This window comes from Notothenia rossii (assembly GCF_949606895.1).
Source record: "Notothenia rossii genome assembly, chromosome: 4".
Lineage (NCBI taxonomy): Eukaryota > Metazoa > Chordata > Actinopteri > Perciformes > Nototheniidae > Notothenia > Notothenia rossii.
The window spans coordinates 79,226,400-79,244,897 of NC_136902.1; the positions used below are offsets into that span (position 1 = coordinate 79,226,400).

At 39.4% G+C, this 18,498-nt stretch overlaps 1 protein-coding gene across 1 annotated transcript; it reads right to left on the reverse strand.

Moving 5' to 3' along the window:
- Positions 1–18,497, reverse strand: LOC307035250 (BICD family-like cargo adapter 1). Its single transcript, XM_079674349.1, has 11 exons — positions 18,417–18,497; positions 15,502–17,643; positions 13,848–14,063; positions 8,087–8,206; positions 6,795–6,941; positions 6,142–6,324; positions 4,137–4,301; positions 3,139–3,216; positions 2,458–2,570; positions 2,078–2,198; positions 1–1,012 (listed from the first exon to the last, which is right to left on the reverse strand). The coding sequence occupies exons 2-11, from the start codon at positions 15,745–15,747 to the stop codon at positions 803–805; spliced, it is 1,599 nt and encodes a 532-aa protein (XP_079530475.1). The 5' UTR covers positions 15,748–17,643; positions 18,417–18,497; the 3' UTR covers positions 1–802.
- Between the last annotated feature and the right edge of the window lies 1 nt (position 18,498).

The following is an 18,498-nucleotide window of genomic DNA, read 5'->3' on the forward strand; positions in this document are numbered from 1 at the left end:
TATTATTTTATGTTTTATGTAGTAATCCGGCCATTATTCCAGATGTGGCGAGTCAAGACGGTTTACATGTATGAAACAACCCAGCCTGTACTGAGCAGCTTTAATATTAAACACTGAAAAACAGAATCATCATACTTGTGTTTGCAGCACACAGAATCACACCACAAAAAGTAATCATTCAGAGAACAGAAACAATTATAAAAAAACAACAGCTAACTCAGTGTACATGAAAACATACAGTGTTTACTATATAATTAAAGGGTTTGACATTGAGCTTTAGAGCACATCTGACAGTAAAAAAGGAACTTCTCACATGAAACTTGCTATGTAAAGGCACAAGTCAGCACCATTGTAAATTCATTGTTTGTTCGTTTTTATTTCCTGACTTTTTTCTCTCTTTGATCAGTGACATTAAATAATCTGAACAAATACTTTCAGTGATCTACACTTTGCATGTATACCATATAAAGTCTCAGACATAGGGATCATTACAATAATACAAAAAAGGCACAATATTTACAGTCCAGGCAAACCTCCTAATGTAATTCGTAAGGGAAAGAAACATATTAGTGTTCCAGGTTGTCACAGTTTAGATTGATACGAAGGCTCAGCCTCTCATTGAAATGTGTAAGTAAGTGCCTATCTGGCAAGTCTTTGTCCGATGTGGCTCTGCTGTTCATCACTAAATTCAAAGTGTCTTTATGGCTTCTTTTCACCACACAAGATGAACTTGAAGCTACACCTCCCTCTGTCCTGTCCTCCTTGTGCGTCCTCTCCTTTGTCTTCAGGGAGTAAGTGTTGCTCACTGTCCATTATTTGCCCCTTTTCCTCGTCTTAACCAGTCTCTCCAGGGGGTTTGTGTTTTGCCCTGATTAGCGTCTGAGCTCCAGGCGTTGGTTGTCCTGCTGGGCCTGCGGAAGAAGGCCATGCCGTTGGAGGTGGACTTCTTCTGAGGAAGCTCCAACTGGTGCTGGGACTTAAGCTGCTGGTTGATGATGATCTGGATGTCGTCCTGAAGGAAAGATGGACAGAAAGAGGAAATTAGCAGGAAGTGTGGATAGCGGTGACTCAACACTGTCAGCACTGCTCTCATATCATTCAAACTCAGTATATACAGTACATCAATATGACTGTATTAGATTTAAAGCTTCATTATGAAAGGGACAGTTAAAACCAAATTTAAAAAAAACTTTTTTTTTTTGAATCAGTCTACTCTAGACTGTTTTGGTCTGGGTTGCCAAGTGTTGCAAATATTGTCTTAAATATGTCTACTTTCTCTCAAAGATGATGGAACTGTATAGCACTTGGTTATTGGTGCTATCAGTAGCAACACATTGAATTAAGAAGACTCAACACATATTTTGCCTAGTATGAGTGTACTGATTCAGGATTTGTTTTCCCTAACACATAACTTTCTCTGTCCCTACCAGTGTAGATCATTCATCATTTTTGATTGCTTGTAAATATTCCTATAAATGTGTGAATTATTAACAGCTATGAAATAAGAGATTGTATTTGTGGACTAGTTGATGCCAGTCTGTCACTGCACATTAAAATATTGGTAGGTGAAAAACTCTGTTATTGTTTTATTTGTGATTTATATTCTATGGGAATATTTTTGAATGACTTATTTCGTTATTATTGAGGATCATTTTTACACTTCTGCTGATAAACATGGATCCTCCCAATTATAATCTGGTTTATTGTCCCCAAAAGGTGGATGGCAGGCTCTACAGCAGATGGCTGTGGTTGGCATAGTGACTCAGCAGCAGGAGGAGACGCTGACAGAAACACCTGCCGCTCATTTTCCTCCAAACTGACCGAGCTGAGAGAGAAACAGCTGCGTCTTTCACTGACCTCCCACTGAGGACATCATGCGTCTGCTGTATACAACATAATGTATGATTTCGATCTTAAAGGTGTTCATTTAATGTACTCATATTCATATTTATGCTTTTCATAAGCAAAAGGTTTCTCTGACAGATCTGACAGGCAGTTGGTGAGAAACAAAAGGGCTGAGAAGGAGATGGTTTAATATTCTTTCTGGGAGAGTAGACTGAATGGGATGGGATCTCACCTGCCAGGCCTCCAGCTCCTGCGACAGCTCCAGTTTACGTTGGATGGCCTCTAATAACTGGTTGTTCAGAGACATCATGTCATTTTTACTTCTGACCAACTCTGCCTCCATCAGGTTTTTCCTACAAAGAAAATTAAGAAACACATTCAGTCACATCACTGTCACCTACAATAATCAATTCAAGAGCAGCGTTCTAAAGGAAAACTTTGAATTATGTCTCTATTTTTGTTTTAAAACATACATTTGCCGGACATAAATTCATTGATTTGTTCTTATTGTTCAAACCAAACATGGCAGAATTATAATAGCAAGTATGATAGCTGCATATATTGGATTTTTGATTATTTTCATTGAGAATATTTAGGGAGAAAATGTTTTACCTGGCTATGGCTTCATCTCGGTCTTTGATGGCCTGATGGACAAATTCAGTCTGCTCCTGCCCGCTCTGCAGCCTCTGCCTCAGCTCAGAGTTTTCCTGCTGCAGCTGGACGTTCTGCAGGAGGGAGAAATGAGCAGTGTTAGGGTCACAGTGTGAAAGTCAGAGCATTTATCAAAGTGTTTTTCTACATATAACACAATTAAGGAATTTTTGTTGCACTAAAATGTAATTTCATTTTATAAATGTTAATCTTTTAATGGCTTTGGAGCTCACACATAGCCAATTTGGATCTCCTAATGTGATACCAAAGTCCGTTTAAAAGGTGGTGTTTAACAGCATTATAACAGCTTGGAGTGTTTTGAAAAAGAAGATTGTTGCACTCAGGTGACAACGACACAAGAAATAAACCAAAGCACGCTAATGGAATTTGTTAACACCCATGTTTTAGGGCTAACAAAAAACTAAGGAGAGGAAATTAAAACTGGAAGATTTCAGATGTGCTTTCAAAATTTCGCTCCGTTAAATCCGCTCCAGAGAAGTCACTCTGTTTGTCTGTGGAACCAGGATGGATTACAGTGACAACAGTAAGGTCAGTTTTACTAATGCACAACTGAATCCTAATATAATGAGCTGCTGTGTGCGCTGCTCCTCCCTGACAGACGTGCTCGTTCATCACAGTTACCTGATCTCTCAGCTCCTCCGCTGCGCTCGGATTCCCACACTGATCGCCCGTCCTCACGACAAAAGCTTGATTCAGCTCCTGGGACACAGACATTAACAAAGAGATCAGGTATCGTCCGTGCACTTCACAGAGATTTATCTATACCAAAAAGGAGCTTCTGTAGAGTTGGCCTATTTGAATGTGTTCCAAGGGAGGAAGGGGATGGGCAGGGATATTTAGTTTCAGAGGTAAATGCCTGTTAGAGGTCTGAACACCATTAAACACAACTGGACAATTGTATATGCTTGCTTGTGGCAAATAGAGGCTTAACAAAGCACATGAGATATCAATTGCAACAATTCATTGGCATCTATTGCTTTAACAAGGACACACAAGTTCCTCAGCCTGGTTCAGTGTGAGGACACCATGCTGCCTCTAACAGCCACTAGGGGGTAGATAGGCTGATAGTGATGAATGTGGTATTTGAGAGGACTTTTCTCAATGGTTAATTCTATAATCTATTTGTAATCAGTCTAACTGGGATGAGGATACAGTTCATAATAGGGACCACAAGAATAAGAAATATTTACAAGAATACAAACAATGAAACACAATAACGTAATAAAGGATTACAAAATTATGAAAGATATCAAATTATAAAGATATAAAATCACAACTGTACTTTTAGGGCTTATACAACATATACACACAAAGTAAAAACAAGGGGGGGAGGGTAAGCATTTTAAGTTTAGTTGTCCTTTTATGGATTATGAAAAAACATACACTTAATATGTCCTAAGATTGTCTCTCAACAATAGTGAACATATTTGAATAATCTATATTTAAAAAGCAAGAAAAAGGCTGCTCTACGTATGTATTGAATACTGATTTATAAGTCAAATATTTAGAATACAATAAGCCACAGTGTTAAATCCAGTCCTCCTTTGATTTCAATCAAAAAGGTAAGCCTTTTGTTTTGCATTTCCTCTCCTGCTCCGCATGCTCATTCAGTCTCTCACCTGTGTGCTGGATGCCTGTGCGAGGGTTTGGGCCGCTCCCTTCAGCTGGAGCAGCATGGCCTTCAGATCCTCCTGCTGACCCACGACCTCTGACCCCCCCGAGCTGTTCAGGGGCTGGGTCAGTGGGAGCAGTAACTGAAGGATGGACCCCATTTCTTGCGTTATCTAAGTTAAAAAAGAGGAAACATGTTGATTTATGCAAGTTAACTTATGACTTTAAAGAGTGAACTTTACTTTCTGTTTTGGGGTTGCTTGAAGAGTTAATTTACTCTTAAAAACACAAACACATGTTTCACTGTTTATTTTGATGTTTGTCTGTTTTTTTACCTGCCTAGGGACATCAAATGTACATTTTTGCTAACTCAGGCATATTTAAACCTTGTATTTTTAAAATGATGTTTATTCCTATCCCTATCAAATAAATTGATACAGTCAATAAAAACAGTTGTTATAGTTATGAGGCTGCTGCTGTATATGGCCTAAATTAAAATAGTTAAAAATAGTTTGTTTTTTTCTTTCCCCCTTTCCTTTCAGCGTGACACACATCGGTTTAGTGACATCAAGTATTTACACACTGGGAGGTGCAAGCATAACCTCATCTCTTTATTTAACTTTCTTGAGTCAAGTATATCACATGGTGATACTGTCCTCATTAAACATCATCTTGAGGTTTCACCCCTTCCGCTTTCATACAGCAAAAATGATGATACATTTACAGACACAAGGGTTAACGTGCACTGAGCTGTTAAACAAGGAAACTCTCCTACACTGTGGCTATGACAAACAGGAAGTGTAGTGTATGACTCATAAGTGCAGTTAAACATCAGATTGTACTTCTGGAAACAAATGTGGAAACACAGCGGGGCAGAAAGACAGTTTTTCAGTTCCCACCAAGACATAATCAAAGCAACGAGTCTTATCTAATCTTTTGTAGTGTCTTCACTTTAATACATGACAATGTCCCACCTCCTGTCTGTCCTTGCATCAAACACAAGTCACACTGTCCTTTGAAAACTAGCACAAAATGTCCTGTCAGCATGTCGTCTCTATGCCACGACATGTATACATGTTTCTTTAAAAATTCCACTTTCTCCTTTAGGTTTTTCTGGTGCCATTATGCCGTTATGTCACTTTGCAGGAAACACTTTGTTTAATATTCGTGTTTCCAGTCATCACAGGAAAACTATTTCCCCTCAAAACAGTCATGAATCATTGTGGGCATGAGAACAAAACTAACTCTTGCCAACCACATTATGGAGACAATGTCGGTTCAGTCAGTCCCGAACTATACTTTTCTGCTATTTCTGTCAGTCACAGTCTCCACCTCTTAGACAAGAATGTTGTCTGAGAGGTATTTCCTACATCTGGGCAAAGATCTACTTTCACTTCCCATGGTTATTCTGCAGCAGTGATGGTTTTGTGTTTTAAGAACAATTCAAAACTGTATCCAGTCACTTACTGCTAAGAATGATTGATATGGATGAACAGATACATTCTTCATCACCTTGTACATAACTCATACGTAGCACATGTCCTAGAAAATAGACTGAGAAACAGTTTTATCCATGTGGTCACGCAGAAATATGTCAGCCAGTGCAACAGTGTGGCTCAGTGCCGCTGCATTGGATATAAAGATGAGCTATGGGTCAATTCTGTAGTAGGAACGATTGTTGGTTTTGGATTTTTTTTTTTATGGGATTTCTTGACTATAAGAAAAAAATGTATTTACATTTTTTATATTATATTTTTATTATATCATAACTTAGTACTTTTTTCTTAACATAGGTAAGATTAAGCTGTCTGTGGCTCTTTCCTGCTGTAACGATGCAAATTTCCCCTCTGTGGGACTAATAAAGGTATTCTGATTCTGATAAAGATTTCTCATATAAAGCATAGGTTTTTTTCTCTGTTTAATTTCGCTGACCAGATGTTTTCAACCAAATATTTCTCCTTGTCTTGCCTGATGGTTTAAACACTGTAGTTTGACTTCAATCTGCTTCAGTACCTCTTCTCTGCTGACTCCCAGCGCGGCCGTCTCCAGGCTGCTCTCCAGCTCGGACAGCAGAGAGGTTTCTCCGTGGCTCCTGCCTTCCTGCAGGGACACCTGCTCCTGCAGCTCCTCCACCTGGGCCTGCAGCTGTTGTGAGCGGCCCTGTGCCACCTCCACCTCCTGCCACGCCTCGGAGAGCTACAACACAAGAAGGTGCATACACATACTGTAAACATAGAGGCACAACAACAGGCACAATAGTGCATTGTAGGTAAGCACCCAACAACCAATGAGGGAAAGAAATGCCATCCTTAGGTTAAATTCATGATAAACAGATATAAGGACACAAAAGTGTTTTTACCCAAGGCCATGTGTGCTTTTTAAAAAGCCACCATTAAAATAGTTTCTGCTACTGAAATCCAGACCTGCCAGTTTCCAGCCTGCAGCCTCACATGAAACTAAATGAACATGTGAGGAATCCAGAATTGTGAGGGAAAGACACAATGCCGGGGATGAGCTGATTGTTTAGCAATGCTCTCCACCATCCTGCCGAAACCCAGGCTGCCAGGCAGGGAGCAGAAAATCCCTTTGTTATCGAATGCTCTTTCATTCATACAGCGACCGCACTGAGCTGCTTTGTTTCGCCCCGGCTGTGTGTGTTTGTTTACCTGCTGGCTGTTCTGCTGTTTGAGTTGGTCATGCAGAGCCAGGCGTGTTTGTAAAGAGGCTAAACTCGCCCTCAGATCTGCGTTTTCTTGACACACACTCTCTATTCGCTCCTCCAGCACCTGCTCCTTCTGGGTGAGACGCAGCACCTGAAAGCACAAAAACAAAGCTCTTAAATATGATAAAAAAGTTACCACATATCTGCCAGGAAAACTCTCACAAACTCCTACTATGCTGTTGAATCACTCTATATCAGCAAACCGATGTTGAAATATGTGATTTTCTTCTTTTTAAAAGGTGCCAAAAATCTCTGAATTTGTTTTCCCTGGAGAAACAAAAGGGAGCTGCTTTCCATCGTTTACTGTGAGAATGTCACTTTCTTTCTCTATTTTGGAAACAAGGAGCCAAAAGTGTTGTTGTGTGGTTGCATTAAACATCATTGTCATTCATTGTTTACTGTAGACAGGTCTTTTCTAACAATATGTTTATCCAAACAAGAATGTGGATTTGTAATTGCAGGTTTCTGAGGGTGGTCATTTGTCATTTAAGAGTAAGCTTAAAGGTGGGGTAGGTAATTTTGGAGAAAACAGATCGAGTGCGCTAGAATTTGAAAATACACAGCCGGAAAAAATCTGCCACTTCCTTATAGAGCCCCTCCTCCAACACACACGAACATGACCAATGAGGGCACGAGATAAGTTTGTGCACAAGATGGAAGGCTGACAGGCAGGTAGGCCATCCAGTTATTTTATCCGGGCCGGCTAAAATGATTGGTCGTGCTTTTTACAGTACTACGGCTTCCACAGATGACATTTTTTTATGGATTTATTGTCAAAGTATTTAAGATATTCATTGCTATCGGGATGTTAAGAGCATTCCATGGAATATAACAAAAAGTGTATCTCAAGCCGGTTTCTCAAACTTACCTACCCCACCTTTAAGTGTGAGAACGGATATTATCTCTTTTGAATCTCTTTATATTAATATTATTATGTTCTTCATGTAATGGAAAAGTTGATTTCAAAACTTAAATCACAACACTCAAATGAAATGCAACACGGTAAAGCAAAAAGAACCAGCAGCTGGCAACACAATCACCACTTTTGACAGGAAATAGAATATGAGAACACACAGACTTGCTGGTGCAGTTTGTTCTGGTCGTCGTGTCTGTGGGAGAACACGATGCTCACAGCACTGACATTTTTTTAGCTGACCATCCTTTTTTAAATTCAGGATTTAGCTTTGTAGTGGTTGCAGCATTTAGTGGTACATATGTAATGTTCATGTAAGTTACCTGCTCCCTCATGGCACTGATCAGCTCCTCGTCCTGCGGCCTGTTGTTGCTTCCTTTTTGTTGGAGCTCCTGTTTCAGAGCTTGCAGCTCGCCGGACATGGCTCTCTCCACCGCCATCGCCTAGAGAAAAATAAACGGAGCACATGAGAATCAAAAAAAGGTCAAAAACATGTGGCTTTTAAATTCTCAGAACAGCCTTCCTTCTGAATTGCGTTTACCTTTAGGAGGGATCAAAACTTTTTTAGCAAAGCTTGCCTGAAGGATGAGCTTTAAGAGACTTGAGGACACAATCTTGAATCTTAAAATAACCACATATATAGCATAGTTCTAAATCCTGTAATCTAGACCCAGAGGAGAAGGAGCACAATATGATACCTGACAGAAAGGTGGGGATTAGGTGAAATTGAACATGTGTTGGGTATGTTTTTTGCTGCTGGCCATGCACACCAAGAAAACGAAAACGAGAGCTTGTTTTCTTTACTGTCTTTGTAAGAACTGCTCCTGGTTACAATATTCCCAGCATGGGAACCCAGTGACCCCCAGAGATGTTTGAAGATACAATCGAAAGTGGTCACAAGATGATTAAAGGGTAAAGAAAGATCAAATGTTTCTTTTTTTTGTAATAAATTGTCTCTTTTCTTTTTATATTTTAAATTTTTCAAACGTCTAAAACTCCTTAAGATAAAACTATTTGAAAAGGATTTTTTGTTTTGTTGAACAAGTCATACCTGAAACTGAACCTAAGATCATGACCTGTGATGAAGGGTAATGTGTACATATTGGATTTCTTTTTTAAAAGGCACCATGTGGAGTTTCTGGTCACTCTTAAGACTATGGAGCAATGTTATGTGTGTATTCACAAGTGAGAAAGCGCAGCAAAGGGATGTACAATCCTAAAACATGTCACAAGCCAAAAAGACTGGAAACTACAAAACACAACCTGACTGCTGTGAGCACTCACGCATCCAGAGTACAAAATGATTAGCCAGTCACCGCCAAACCACGTCCTATTAAGATTTAAATAATGATTTATTTCTTGTTGACATTGTTTTTCCTTGGTTATCAGGAAATCAGCTACTTCCTCAACACTTGGCTCTCAGACACAAATTTCGAAACATAAAAAGAAAAGTAAAAAAACTGGGATCTTGACGGATCTGAAGCCCCGGTGAACACCCACCCGTTGCTCCCCCCCTCTCGCTCAGTTCCCCTTACTCAGCAGTGTGGCGGGCCCCTGTCAGGCCCTATCATTGCCACATAATACAAGATGAAAGGCCGGCCCCCGCAGCAGATGGAGCAGAGGGCATCTTGGTCTCGGCTGTGACATCACCATGCCACATGAGACAAAAGTGTGGCGGAGGGCAAACTTGGACTTCATTAGGGTGAAGTGGAGTGGGAGTGGGGGTGGGGGGGGAAGCTTGTGTGTACGTGTTTGCAACAGTGTACGAGGAAGTGAGGCAGGCGTGAGGGCTAAAATTAGCGGGAAGACAAGATTAAATCTGGCGCTGATGGAAAAAAAAACATTGCAAGCAGACACACTTTGAGGAGGATAAAAGGGGGGGGGGGGGGGCTTGATGAACATTTGTATCCATGAGTGAGTCGTCGTTACTGCTGCCTCATCTCGTCAACACGGGCCCCTTCTCCACAATAGAGGCAGCGACCCACTGAGAATCACCAAAACAGGAGTGGAAGGAGGACGCTCCATTTGGTAGAGACACAGAGATGACATCCCCTCACACGGCCCCCCGAGCCTCCAGCCATCCAAACGCTGAGGTACCCAACAGCTGACGACCCAAGCTACAGACGAGGGCCTCAGGGAGCATACAGAAAAGATAGCTCTCCCCTGGGATGATGGGATGTTTGGGTATGAGGGGCAACATCAAAGGAGCAAATGAAAGATTTATATCTCTCCCCAATGTATATTGTCTTTCCCTTTTTGTCTGTGGGCTGCGTGATGCTTGTGGAGGGGGCAGAGGTCACGGGGGCTCGCCTCAATTCAAGCATCTCTTTTTACAATAACGGAAATCTCACAGCATGGGATTTGTGACAGTCGTCCAATAACTCACTGGGATCCACTGTGAGCCAGGGGAGGTGATGCAAGGTCATGAGTTCATGTAACACTAGGTGGAAAGCAGGAGGTGAAAAGGTAATGTGTTTACCACATAAAGACTAAATCACCACCTGTTTCCTTTACACCCAGTTTCCCCTTAGAAACGCAGTGGACCAAATGTTTGACCTGCAACTGAAAATATATTTATAATCGAATGATCTGCCAATTCTCTTTTCAATAATCAATGAATAATATGGACTTTGAAATCTCAATAAGTAGTATAGATGCTTAATTTAGTCAATTACTACTTCGAAGCTTCTCAAATGAAGAAGAAGATGAAGATTCAACTTATGGTCATTACGTAGTCCTGAACCTCCCTAAGAATATGTTATTGAATTCTTTGCCCGGGAAACGTTGTAAGTAAATATTATTATCAATTCCAGTTTATCATTGAATAACCATACTCCCTTTCCAGTATGACATTTCATATCCAGCTAATTTGTAGATATCCCAGTTTCGGTGGAAAATGTTCTTGCACAAGAGTCCAATTTAAGCAGAAAAATACCTTAATCTCCCTTTTCCAAGTAAATAATGTCGTAATTTACTAGCTCCCCAGAATCAGATGTTATACATTTCCTTGCTAAACATTCACTGAATCACATGATAAATTGAATTGACATTAATCAGAAACAAGACAAACTCATCAAAGCTTGCCTTAATGTTCTCACATTGTGTGTCTGTTACAGTAACTATAACTAATATTATCTGAAATAAAAAACACCCCGACATCAGTCAACACTCTCGTATTTTAACACCTACGTTGCTCTGCTCTGTCTAAACAGTTAGCACTGACCCATGTGACAATCTGGCACACGTCAACATTGTTTTTAGCAGCTGCTTCCTCCAATGCACTAGAATGAAAAGTCACGGTAAACCGTTCCTCTCACATCAGAGCTTTGCTGGTAAACATCAGCATTTCTTTTTCGCTCAGGTTTCCTTGGTGCCATTTACAGACAGACCACCTCCTCCAGATTCCTGTCATGCTCTGGTTACACTCTCACAGTTAGGATATAGTGTTTCAAGCTCTCTGAAACCTACTACAGTTTCATTATGTGTAGATTCACAATCCATAACAGAAATACTGCAGACGGAAAGGATGTCAATTGTATAATTGAACAAATATGTACAGGTTGTACAGGTTCTAACATTGTCTTCTCGCCCCAAATGTAAATATTTACTATCATTGATGTATAATATGAGTTTTCTGTTTGAAGTCGTATAAAAAAAAAGGACATTTGAAGACGTCATGTGGGCATTTAAATGTGCTCTCCTCCACCATATCATAAAGACAACAATCAATCAATATCAACCCTAATCTGCAATCCAATCAGGACATACTATAAATAATACATGTCCCTGTTCCAGTGGTTACTTTGGGAACGCCTGTAAACACCCATACACACAGATATACAGACACAACTCACCGCGGCAGAAGCAACAGTTCTTTCCACCACGTCCGGTAAAAACACGTCAGACATGGAGCTTCTTTACTCTCTTTCGTTCTTTAAAACATTCACTCGTTCCTCTTACTGTTTACAACCACACAGAGTCCAGAGTTGCCCATGTCTGATGCCAAATAAAACATTTTTCTCCACTTCCTGCTCCCCGAACAGAACAGAGATAGCACCTTTTATCTAAATGGACTTTTTCCTGAACTTCTAGGGAGTCTCTTTTCCTCAGTAAGTGCTTCAGACAGGGGCAAGACATTCATTATTCTTATTCGGTGGACCTTGACTCATGGGGGCGGGGGTGGCTCACTGTTGTTTGGATTCATTTTTAACTTTTGCCAGCTCAGGTCTGCTGTTCATTTTTAAACGACACTAAGAACCACTCTACTAGTAGTGCGTAACGCAGCACGTCATGACTGTAATGTTTAGTGAAACGTTCTCAGGCTGGAAAAACACTGAAGGATGTCCAGCTGCGTGATCCAATCAGCTCCTCCATGTTCATTGATAAGAGGCAGTAAAATATGTCACCAGTTTGATTCTCCTCCAATTGTTTCCTAAGGATTCTACACTGAAGATCATTAATGTTTGACTTGAAGACGTATGAGCTGATAATGATTTGAATCAGCTGTATGTTGCCAAGTCTTTTTTCCATTACGTAATATAGCTACCCAAAGACATTAGTAATAGATGGCTTCATGTTATAATAACTGGATCAGGCTAAATGGATTATAATGTTCTCATGTAAGGCTGCAACTAATGATTATTTTCATGATCTAATAATTTGCACATTTTTCTCCCGATCAATCAATTATTACATAAGAAGATAGTGATTCATGCCTTTCACTAGGTAGAGTCTTAAAGTTGCGTTTTGTTTCATCAACAGTCCAAAAGACAGAGATGAGCAGATGTATTGTGTTTGCCATGATATAAGGAAAGCAGAACAAATTCACAATCAAGATTCTTGAAAGAGGTTTTTGTGACTTAAGATTAACAATCATTATTTTTCAGGACTTTTTTTGTCTGTCCTAGATATAAATCTAAATCATGCCATTAACTTTCACTCCCCTTGTTGTTTACATATCGCTTCCCTTCTAAACCACAGATCAGATCATTTGCCTGAAGCCAACAACTTTGTTAAGTAACTACTGACGGACAAACAACGTCTGGCCCTCCCGCCCAGATGAAGAAGGTCCTTCTTATCACAGTAAGCACTGCTCAGTGTGTGAACAGTTTGAGAGTTTGGCCTTGCTTTAGAGCAGGTTAGACTCAGACTGATACCTAAGCAGTTTGCAGAGAACATTATGTTTCAGTGCGGGGATAAAGTGACAGCTCCTCTTATCTGGTTTGACCCCGAAGGTCGGCAGCTTCTGATCCACAGCTCGGTGTTTGTTTCTCAGAGGCTCGGGTACCTGCAGCAGCCAGGTACTTTGAACCAAAATCTATAGATGTATATTCTTCAGTCAGTGTTGAACTAAGTACATTTACTCAAGTATTGTAGTAAAGAGGTACTTTGCTTGAGTATTTTATTTTCATAGCATTTTATACTTCCACTAAAATTCAAAGGAAGATATTGTGCTTTTCACCTGAATACAGTTTTCTTACAGATTTAGTACAAATCAAGAATTTCTCAGAAAGATTCATGTTTATGAAATATGATTAAATGTTTTGTTATGACTAAAACTTGCAAATTGTTTATACAAGAAGAGTTACTTGATTCATCCACTAGCCGATTGAGGGATAATTATTTCTAATCTATAAACATATATTCTAGTTTATTCCCAATAATTGTTTTTTTGTAACTTATTTTTCTGATTTGGTACTTTTCCATTTAATACTTTATTACATTAAGCTGATTAGACTTACTTACTTTTATTTAAGTAACATTTTGAATGCCTGACTGTAAAGTCAGGCATTCAAGTAAATTCTCCTTTAACCACTGTCTACAGTTCAGACAGGAGAACACACACACACACACACACACACACACACACACACACACACACACACACACACACACACACACACACACACACACACACACACACACACACACACACACACACACACACACACACACACACACACACACACACACACACACACACACACACACACACACACACACACACACACACACACACACACACACACACACACACACACACACACACACACACACACACACACACACACACTTGGGACTCACAGTGTTGAGCTGATCTCTGAGTTTCTGTGTGTGCTCGCTGTGCTCCAGCTCGGCTCGGCTCTTGTCCCTCTCGGCCTCGCTGAGGGTCCGGGTCAGCCGCTCCACCTGGCCTCTCAGCTCCCTCACATCCCTCTCCAGCTCCCCCACCTGGCTCTCCCACTGGGACTGGCAGCCCTCCAGCTTCTGCCGCAGCTCATGCCTGCCCTGCTCCAGCGCCTACACAACACAGATTCAGAGTGACGGTTAACTCAACATAGGCAGTTTATACTTTGCATTGGACTGAAATTATAATGCTTCTAAATCTGCCTTGTCAGCAACAGGATGTCATAATAACAACGTTCCTTTTTTGAATCTGAGGGACAGAATGTGCCAGTAGGCCTCATTTAGAGCTTTAAAGGATCATCCAAAGGAATTATTGCTGGATATTTGTATTAATAAAAAAAAACATTATCTATTGCACTGAGATGTAAAGCATTTAATTCATGTGCTACAGAAACATCAGTCAAATCTGTTTTCATATATTTCATTATAGATAAAACTATCATTCATCTTCTAGGCAGATACCTTCTTGCCACATCTTTATTGCACTTTGTAAACAGTACGGGTAAGTCCGAGTCATCGCTGATAAGAGTTGGGTTTAAACATCTGAAGGGCCAATCAGCATTCACCATGAGAAAAACAATCAGGCCATTATTTAGTCTGTCGTAAGGCTCGGGTATGTGATGCTGTGCAGTAGGCAACACCTTAACAACAAATATAAACACAATTAAAAATCTGCAGACAATTTCATTTCACTAGCTGTCTCTTACTTCAATGCTGTTAGATGTTGTCCTAAAGACATTTATTGAATTTGGAGAATCATCTCTGATCTCTTTCAGGAGTGTTCTGGTGCTCCCAGTAAATATGTGGGTTCTGCTGCTGCAGTTTGCTTGTAATTGATGCACGAGTTAACTTCTGATGTTTTATAAAACGTTTGAGTCAAGTCAGGTTTGGTTCCTCTGCAGCAGGTTGCCAATTTATTTCACAACCTGTAAAAATAGCTTGCTGAGAAACATTTCTGTAAATATACTGTTGTAGTCAGTGGAAAAACACAAAAGAAAATAGTAGTTTTTATTCCTTTTGTATGGGAATGATAGCTTTATTCAAAGTAGTATCCTATGGATCATATAATGGTGTTGAGATTAACAATAGATTTTGGAATTTATAATGAATGTTGTAAAGTCTGCTGAAGATGATACTGAACGGTGTCTATTGTTTCTCAAACGTGTATCTTTCTCCATGTATTTGTCACATGTTGCTGTTTATTATTACAATTGAGTATTTAAAGTTGTCATTTGGATATCTAATACAAAAGAAACTGCCAACTGTATGTATTTTTCAAACATCCAAATTGGATTATGCTCCGATATGTTGTAGGCCTATTGTTTTCTTAAACTTGATTGTGTTACTAAATTGGCTCTAGGGTCTGATACCAGTTATAACAAATGAAAGCGTTGTCATTTGTTAATCCTAAAAACATTTACATTTTCACCCTCCCACTTCAAGCTTTATCATCAACCGTCAAAGATTTCTTAATACACATATTTGAACACAAAGCATGTATTATATTTAACATGTTTAAGCAGTTTTTGTGAAATAAAGCATACAGTCTTACCTCCAGCTTGTCTGCGTATTGTTCATGAAGTTTGTCGCTCCGCTCTTTCAACTCACGGTTTTCCAGAAGCAATGCGTTTCCCAGCTGGGCTGCCAAAATAACCTCTTCCTCCTTTTGTTTCAATGCAGTCACAAGTTCATTGGGGTCTTGATAATCTGTCATTTCCTCCGACTCGTAGTCGAAGTAGAAATCCTCCTCCAGGTCCATTTTTTTGGTCTTGAAGCTCCAATCATCCAAGCGATCCATAATTGCAAAACCGAGGAGTTGACTTAAACAAAACTTTCTAAGTTAAAAGTGTTTTAAAGACACAGAAAAAAGCTAAAATAAAGACGCACAGGTGGGAATAAGTTCGTCCATTACACCTGTGTTTCTGTCTCAGTGTCTGTCTGTGTTTCTGTGAGTGGAGCTGACGGTTTGAGCTCCTCGGTGAGAATTGGTTGCTCCGTCTGTCAGCAGCACATGACATGGTCTCCAGGGGGTGTGGCTTCCTTCCGTCACCTGGGAAACTGTTACCAGCCAGAAGGACACCTGTCCTGCCTCCTGCCGCTAAAGGCTCAAGGTGTTGTTGCTGGTATAGTGGAACATTAACACAAAGCTGAGAGACAAACTAAGCTTAAAAAATACTACTTAGATATTTTCAGTCAGTGTGAGGAGCACAAAGTAACCTTAAAGCACAACTGTGTCAATGAAGTCCCGTATTCAAAATGTTAATTAAGTTATTGTAACCAGGGGTGTTACTGGGATCTAGTAACATTGGGGGCTTAGATATATCTTATCTCTTATCTCTATAGTAGACCAATCTACTACAAAAACAGAAACATATATGGACATAGGTTACTGTATAAAAATGTGCAGATGTAATAGTGTCCTTTCCATGTTAACATTATGTTAAGTGCGGGTGGACTTCATATCCTCTTCTCCTCCTCCCCTTAATGTGTGATCGGTATGAGGGATGAATATATTCAAAAAAATGTACATATTCTTTATATCGTAAAAAATAAAGTATTAGTAGGCTACATTAATTAGAACTAGGTCTACTTAACATTATTTGACCTAGCTTTTAATAATCTAATATCTCAAGACTAATCATACTATACACAAAATCATTTCCATATTGTATGGTCAAATATTGACTGACTTTCAAGATGATTACAATGAGCAATTATTTTAAACTGTACACTTATTCAAAATGTTTTTTAAGGGTTATCATTTGTAATATATCCTTCTCAAATGCAAAGGGGTGTTTATAATTATAATTATTCATTTAAACTTTACATTTTTTATTTTACAGCACTTTTCAAAACCTGATTAAACTTGTCTGACAAGAAATATTAAGCAGATCATGTTTTAATTTGTATTAGGCCATTTTGGAAATGTTGGCCTAACCGAAAACATGTTTTGTTTTGGATGCCCAGAATATATTATATTTATAAGTATGGTACAGATAATGACGAAGTGAAATCCCTGTTTCCTTCATCCATCCACCCAACAAGTGCACAACAGGTCCACCATGTGTGGAGGGTCTGCTGCTTCCCTGAGGTCAAAGCTCAGCCCCCGGAGGATTGAATGCAGCAGGGGGGCAGTGTCAGGGGAATAGAGAGACGCAGCATCCTGACGCGTGGCAGAGCTTTTGTTGTTAGGGGCGGCACAGCTTCTGTACATATGGTAGCAGGGGCCAAACAAATGTAGAAGACTCAGTCCTGTCTCCATTGTTCCTGCTCAGTTTAAAGGGGGGTTATGAAGGGGCTTGATGCTGGAAGTGTGGCACATGTGGCCAAGCAGTGCTAGAAAAGAAGAGACACATCCAGACAAAGCTAATGAAGCACGTGCGTTAGTCTGTCTGTCATAAGTAGGGGCAGAACTAACATAACACTTTAACAAAAGATAAATATCAGCTGCTTCCTACCCTTATTACAGAAATAAGTGTGACCTCCTTCCAAAGTGAGTCCAAAAGGACTCACTTTTTCTGAGCCAAGGTTTTCTGCTGAAAAGCTCTTGTTGAAGGTGTGAAGAAGTAAGGTAATATAAAAACGTGTTGATGTTTCAAATCGAGGAAGTGCTTGCTTGCTAATACTGTAATTTACACTATCAGTGTGCACAACCAGCTCCATTGAAGCAAAACCTCCATCAGCTCCGGTGATCCTGTTGAGTGGAAATGACACAAAAATATTGATCGATGAAGATGAAGAGATAAATGAAGTATATTTTTATGCTTTTATACCTCTTTTACCTCACTGTTTTTGTTGTTTGTATTGTATTTACTTGAGTACACTGAGAAAAACCTTGCAGAAATGAATTTAATCTGATTAATTGAAACTTTATTCAGTGCCTCGTAAAAAATTACAAGTTGTCACAAAAGCTTTTAAATTAATGTGGTGCAGTGTAAGTATTGTAACACTAATATAATATAATTATAATATTTTCCCCTAAACTGTTGTGGCTTGGACGCATTAAGTAACATAACATGGAAATACTCAAGTAATATAAGCACCTTAAAAATGCACTTGAATACAGTACTTAAGAAAATGAACTTAAGTTTACTGTCAGTGTAAATGTCATTATTAGTTTATATAATGTCAGTCCAGCGCAGACCTGAAGTGGCCCCTGGTGGACAAAAGACTAAAACACATTACTATGTGCTCTTCCAGGAGAGTTAGAGGAAAGTAAAGAAACAGATTTGTATGTGTTAATTTGTTGTTTATAATGTAATTTACTTAATGAAATTAAGTTAAACAAATTCATTGTTTTATTTTTTAACATAATGTAGGCTACAGCATATTGTATAAAGCACATCTTTTTCTTAAATACATTTTCTTTCCACATAATTCATTAGACTTTAATATAACTAACTATTGTTTGTTATTGTTTTAACTATTTATTGTCTTACTTTCTTAAAATGTTATATTTTAGCTCACCGTTGCGTTACTTGTTATTGTCACAACACCTCCAGTCAGCAGATGGCGGTATGTGGCCTCCCACTGCCAACTGTAAAAAGAG